Below are 6,723 nucleotides of genomic sequence, written 5' to 3'. Positions count from 1 at the left end.
TTTTTTTTTTTATCTTGAAATATGATATATGTATATATAGAATTACATTTAAAAATAAATTCTATTAGAAAAAAATTTGTTTTAGATAGTACAAGATTTATTAAGCATAAATACTGAGGCATTAAAAGCTTTTCATAATTTTTGTGATAGAGAAAAACCTTTAGTTGAACATGCTATATATATAATAACAGTAATTGTTGATGGATATAAATCATCTCAAATGGAATTAGAATTTATTGAAAAGCAAATATTTAGAAGATTATCAAAATATATGGATAAAGATATTTTAGATCCATTAATAACTAGACTTACAGATGGAATAATTGTACCAATACTTTCAGAATCAAATATAAATTTCAATTATGCAGATTGTTCTATTTAAATAAATTATAATTTCCTAACAAGTATAATATATAATATATAATATAATTATTATATTGTAATAATAAATAGTAAAAAATATTCATAATATATAGTATAAAAATAACATGTATAATTTTGCTATTGTAGAATATTATAAATAATATAAATATTGTTTATGTATTAAAACTAAAGAAAATAAAGATTTTTGTATATTAATATTCAACTTTATTTTATTACGTCAAATGACAGTACAGAAAATCAACATTTTGATAGATAAAGATTCCAATGGATTTGGCGGATTCTACAAATTTTCAAAAAATATAACAACAAGATCAATGCCTCTGGCATGATTTCAATTATGCTCTTGAATGACATGTTTATGCAGCTTTAAAATAAAGTACAATGAATAAATTCACTTCATACATGTCATACTGTGATTGTATCTTAATAGTGTAACATGTCCTCGGTCCTCGTCCACGTATTGTTATTCATGTCTTAAATTGCCAATTTACAATGCGTTTCTCCTGTATTATAAATGGAATCGCATTAGTAGAAAAACCAATTTATTTCGTTTATTTCCTATTATACTAGAAAAAAATGTATTTTTGCAAACTTATAAACAAATTTTTTTAACAATTTTTCTTACAAAATCGAATCTGAAATAAATTACGATAATTATTTAGTATCAAAATTTAGTTGCTTATATAAATGATACATTTACATATATATTTGAGGAAGATCAAGTAAATTGAATGATATATCCATAAAAACAAATACTTGTATATAATTTCTTCAACAGTAACGTTTCAAAATATTTTGACTATTATTTATCTCAGAATAGCATGCGCAACACAAGATGGTAAATTTTTTTTCCAATATGCTTATATCTTATTTAATAAGCATTTTATAAATTGGCAACAAATACTCATAAGTGTACACTTTGCTAAAATATCGTATTAGCAAAATGATCGCTTACGAATTTCTTATAATACAGTCCTCCTCTGTCGTAATAATTCAAGTCCGTAACTAAAAGTAGGTAATATATATTTATATATATATTTATATATTTTGCATAATATAGCATGGTACCGTCAAACCTAAATAATAAATACATTTTATACAGTCACAGACTTTTTATACAGAATGTCCAAAATTTAATACAATTACAAATACTGTTGATATTGATGATATACTAAAAATTTACTTTCATTTGAAAAATATATATTTGTAAAATATCTATTTATTAAAATTGTTGTTGAAAATTTAAATATTAAAAGTTTAAATATAATCATTTATATTCACAATTTAAGTATTTTTATACTTCATATAAATGAAAAAAAATATAATAAAATTTCATAATTTGAATAATTATAATATTCTAACAATATTTGTGCCAATATTGAATAAAATGTTAAACATGCATTTATATATATGTATTTTATGTATTTTAAAATAATTTTTTTAAAGATCATATTAATATAACATAAATATTGTTTTTTTTAGGACATTCTGTATAAAATAGCCTTAAAATTACAAGATACGTATTTACAGTAAAAAAGTTTAATTGGTCATGTTCCTACCTAATGTAGTAAGGATGTGAGTAACGCGTTGCATAAGTTGTCAGTGTTGGCTACGTAGTCGCGTACTTCAGTCATTTATGTCTTGCCAGTTGTGCAAGTTTTCGTAATTCTGAGTCAGTCATACGTCGTTCGAGGTATAAGTCTACCTCAATAGTAAATTGTCCTGATCATTGTTTCCGTAGTTATTTGTTTCTACTTAAGCACTAAAGTGTTTACTTTGTTAATTTCAATAAACTAAATAGTTTCATACTAATATGATTTATGTTATACGTTCAAATATGACTACGAAACTATCCAAATTGCTTCAAAGCTTAAGAAGTAAAAGCATTGTCACAATTTGATATAGATTCGTAATAAACAATTGCATTTTTGTAATAAACTTAGAATGATGCATATGGTGTAGCTAAAATAATAAGAGAAAACCACTTAAAATAACTGCGTATAAACATTTTACTCATCTTTATCGTCGAGCAAAAAACTGATCACTTCAAGATTTTTTTTGCTGATATTCTGATCAATACAAACGAATTCAAAGTATATGTATAAATATACCACTGTTTTGCATCTGACTGATATTTTTCTTTCATTTTGGATAAGTTCCTTTTACGAAAAATAGATGTAAACACAAGGAACAAAACAAGATTGAACCAGATAATACATTTGGAGATTCGATTAAAACTAATCGATTAAAATTCAAAGCCCTGGACAGGTAATTGAGATGAATCAGGTGCTCTGAATTGGAACTGTTGTCCTTGTGCATCAATAGTAGGTACCACTCGAGTATCCTCTTCTTCAGAACCAAAATATCGTTCAATTATATCGAAGGCCTTCTGATATATTTCTACATTTTGATGAGATTGCAAAAATTCTATTTTGTTTAGGCCTGAAATATTGCAATATAATATATAGTAATATTTTTCAATCGCAGTTATTTCTTTTAATTTCACACTCACCGAAACATTCTTCGATTAATACTGCATAATGATTAATACCATTATGCGAGGCAGCATCTTGTTCTCCCACGCGCAAGATATTTTCTAAACCGCTTAATGCAACTTGAACAATCTTAGGATCCATTACTGTTAACAAATTGCACAATGGTGGAATACATCCTTCAACAACAATATAACGTATTTGTTCCGGTGCACCACCGCTTGTAGCATTAGTAATCGCCCATGCCGCTTCTTTTCGAATCTTAAATTCTGCTTTTGCTAAAATATCAATTAGGACGGGAAATATACCGGCATCAATGACAGCCTGTTAAAACAAAATCCATCTGTTTTTTAATAATAGAAACTTTAATTGCTAAAATTTATACTTTTCAAAAGTATATACGAACTTGAATTTGCTGAGGATTTCCTGCCGTAATATTAGAAATTGTCCAACAAGCTTCTTTACGAATACTTTCTTGAGACGAATTCAATAGATGGTACAAACAATGTAACGCAGAACAATTAAGAACAATTTGTGTTTGTACATCATCACCTGTAACTATATTGCCCACTGCTCGAAGCGCAGCACTGACAACATTTTCTTGTTGATGCCTAATTCAAAAAATATGATATTATTTTTTTTTGTAAATATTTTAATAAAATTCAATTCATATGATAGAGTTACTTACATAAGTAATTCTACCAAACGTCTGCATACACCTGCATCAATAACTGCCTGAATTTTTTCATTCGGACCATCACTTAAATAGGAAAGAGCCCAACAAGCATCGGCAAGAACATCACTATCAGTATGATTGAGAAAATGAGCTAAAACTGGTAAACATGGTGCGACTTTTGTGAATTCTGGTGGTGGAGTCTTGCCTCGACAAAGATTGGATAATGCCCACACTGCATTACGTGTCATTGATAAACGTGTTGCTTTAGAAAGTAATCTAAAAAAAAAAGAAAAAAAAAGAAAAAAAAATAAAGAAAATATTTATTTTTCTATTATTTAAATAAAAATCAAAAAACTTAAAATTTGAAACCCACTGCAACAGAGGAGTGAGGATTCCTCTGTCTAATACATGATCTCTACATTCAGGACTATCTCCTGCAATATTGCCCAATGCCCAAACTGCCTGTTCTTGAACATCTTCATATTCAGAACCAAGTAATGATATGAAAATAGGTACAGCTCCTGCATCTACTACTACACGCGTTTGTTGAGACGTTCCACTCGCTATATTCGTTAAAGCCCAAGCAGCTTCAAACTAAGGTCATTTTAAGTATTTATTATTATACAAAAATATAATAAATTATTTTATATTTAATATGTATTAAATTTATGTATTTATAATTAAATTAAATTATAATTAAATAGATATATTAAATTATTTATTATATATATTAAAAATATATATAATATATTCATACAAAAATATATTATATATTTCAAAAATAATTTTTCACTAACCTGCAATGTACAATTTGCATTATTCTCTAGAAATTCAACAAATTTAGGTACAATTCCAGTTTTTACAACTTCATCTATTGGAGGATTTGGTTCTCTAGACAACATTTTTCTAAATTTTTGCGTAGCTGCCAATTGAGCTTCTGGATTAGGACTGTACAATTCTTGCACCATTTCAAGTACAATAATAGACGTTTTCTGTAAAATAAACAAAATACATTTAAATAATAATTTTAAATAAAAATATTTTTTATATTGAAAAATTTAAATTTACTGATTGTGGTGCAGGATAAGCAGATTCATTTCCTGTAACATTATCATCATCAGCAACCATATTAGGAACATTACGTCTTTTTGATAATTGTTGTTCTCTTTTCTGTTTTCTTAATTGGACACCTTCCTCTTCTCTACGTCTTCTCAGTTCTTGTGAGTCCAGACCCACATTTTTATAACGATATTTATGTGTAGTTGCGGCTGACATCTAAAATTTATTCAGAAACATTAATAATATTATTAAATATATTAATAAAAGAAAATACATTAAGAAATTGTAAATATTTAATGAAAATATATAAAAAATTTATATAAACTTCATTTAAAATAAAATGATCAGTATACCTAAAAAGAATTCACATTTATTATGTAATATTTTCAGTTTCCTAAATAAAAAGTCAAAGGAAATAATAAAAAACTTATTAATTAACAAGATAATTATATTCATATTGGGCACAATTAATATATCAAATTATTTGATTTTATCATTAAATTTTTTATGAATAATTATTCAAAAGCAATATATATATTTTATTTATAAAATAATTATTATAATAAATGATTAATATGACTAGATATAATTATTAAATATATATATAAATATCTATATATATATATAATGTATGTGCGCGCGCGCGCGTGTGTGTATATATATATACATACATCTATATATTTTTATATATAAATTTATTGAAATATAGTAATTTACTTTTATAAATATATTTGACCTATTCAAATTAATATTTACAATATTTTACTATAAAAAAAATCGTTACTATATAACATACAGTACTATTTAAATATGTATATATGGTACTAGATGAAACTATATGTTATACAAAAATAACATTTATGATATTAATATGATTAAACAATTTGATTAAAATATATCTATTTACGAACAAGATAAAATTGAGCAAAAATGCATAAAAATTATTCTGTATATAATCAAGTCGTCAATGGGGACTAGGAATACCTTGAAGCTATTTGACAATGAGCTATTGAGGGTTAGGTATTAAAATTCGGCAACGATATTGGTGATGGGGTGTAGTCTCGAAGATATTAGTTTGGAAATAAAATACAATAAAAATCGCAAGATCAAATGATATTCCGTATTTGTTTACGAGATATTTTATACTCTATAATAGATTATGTTAGATTAGACATTTTGGCACCAATGGGAACAGAAAGATTGACGTTCGCCTGGAATCATCTCGATCTCTTGCGTACGTCGCAATAGTATAATTTTTCTAAAAGATCCTACGGCATGAAATAATCAAACTCTCATTACTTACGGCTGCGAAAGAAATTCAGAAGCCAACCGTTAAATATAAGATCTCATAAAGAATATCGAATAAAGCACCGCCACACTTTTCACCTCCTCAAACTATGACCGATCAGAAAACCTTGATCTGAACTCCAACGCGCAAGGAATCACGGGTCGCACTTGCGAAATGCTGATAGGTCCGTTAGAACAGTCATATTTATTAATTCTTTTCTAATTTCACGGGATTAATTTTGGCTTGTTTAAAAATGTCTTCGAATTATTTCAAATACAAATTTCTAAAATTTTATAAATATAGTGTTTTAAGGATAAAATTTGTAAAAATATAAAAATTAAACAAAATCAACGATAAAATTTGCAAAAATTTCTCACTGGTAGTTTCCAAGTGCGTTCAAGAAATATTCGTTCTGTTGATCATGTATCTGATTGGTGGAAATGTGATTTTGCTAGTAAAAGACTATATAAATGAAACAATATGGATGCTTTTCGGAATACATAGATGTGAAACGACTACATGAAACAATGCAATAACCGGAAATAAAATTCTTTCATTAATTTAAAAAAATATTTAAAAATTTTTGGCGGTAACATCAAAAAGAATAAAGAAAATGATAAAATATTTTGTAATATAATAATATAAGATTATAGTATGTTATATTTTAATTATAATTCAATATAATAATGCTAATACTGTGATCATACAATAATGTAAGAATTGTATATTATAAAAATTGAATGAATATATATATATATAAAAATCATATAAAATCAATATTATTAAAAATTATAAAAATTTGATTTGTACTTAAACTTTAACAT

General features: G+C 25.8%; 2 protein-coding genes across 2 annotated transcripts in view; one reads left to right on the top strand and one right to left on the bottom strand.

Annotated features, from left to right (window-relative positions):
* Positions 1-1,395, top strand: part of LOC102677866 — a 2,658-nt gene extending 1,263 nt beyond the window's left edge. The window contains 1 exon segment of the mRNA XM_031514226.1: positions 57-1,395. Within this exon segment, the coding sequence (XP_031370086.1) occupies positions 57-382 (326 nt within the window). The 3' untranslated portion in view covers positions 383-1,395.
* A 725-nt stretch (positions 1,396-2,120) lies between these two features.
* Positions 2,121-6,097, bottom strand: LOC102677363 (importin subunit alpha-7-like). The gene is made up of 8 exons (XM_006623729.2): positions 5,915-6,097; positions 4,621-4,827; positions 4,350-4,544; positions 3,926-4,146; positions 3,565-3,828; positions 3,283-3,487; positions 2,897-3,200; positions 2,121-2,826 (listed from the first exon to the last, which is right to left on the bottom strand). The coding sequence occupies exons 2-8, from the start codon at positions 4,825-4,827 to the stop codon at positions 2,630-2,632; spliced, it is 1,593 nt and encodes a 530-aa protein (XP_006623792.1). The 5' UTR covers positions 5,915-6,097; the 3' UTR covers positions 2,121-2,629.
* Between the last annotated feature and the right edge of the window lie 626 nt (positions 6,098-6,723).

Source organism: Apis dorsata, unplaced genomic scaffold (genome assembly GCF_000469605.1).
Source record: "Apis dorsata unplaced genomic scaffold, Apis dorsata 1.3 scaffold_935, whole genome shotgun sequence".
Taxonomy (NCBI): domain Eukaryota; kingdom Metazoa; phylum Arthropoda; class Insecta; order Hymenoptera; family Apidae; genus Apis; species Apis dorsata.
Note: the sequence above shows the minus strand (reverse complement) of the source record. Positions and strands in the feature narration are given on the sequence as shown.

What these genes read in the sequence shown, in the direction of transcription:
- LOC102677363 (XM_006623729.2), bottom strand. Translation starts at nt 4,827, where the DNA reads ATGTCAGCCGCAACTACACATAAATATCGTTATAAAAATGTGGGTCTG. An exon ending in ATGCAAATTGTACATTGCAG is followed by an intron (nt 4,147 to 4,349) that starts GTTAGTGAAAAA and finishes AAATGACCTTAG; the next exon opens with TTTGAAGCTGCTTGGGCTTT. An exon ending in ATCCTCACTCCTCTGTTGCA is followed by an intron (nt 3,829 to 3,925) that starts GTGGGTTTCAAA and finishes TTTTTTTTTTAG; the next exon opens with ATTACTTTCTAAAGCAACAC.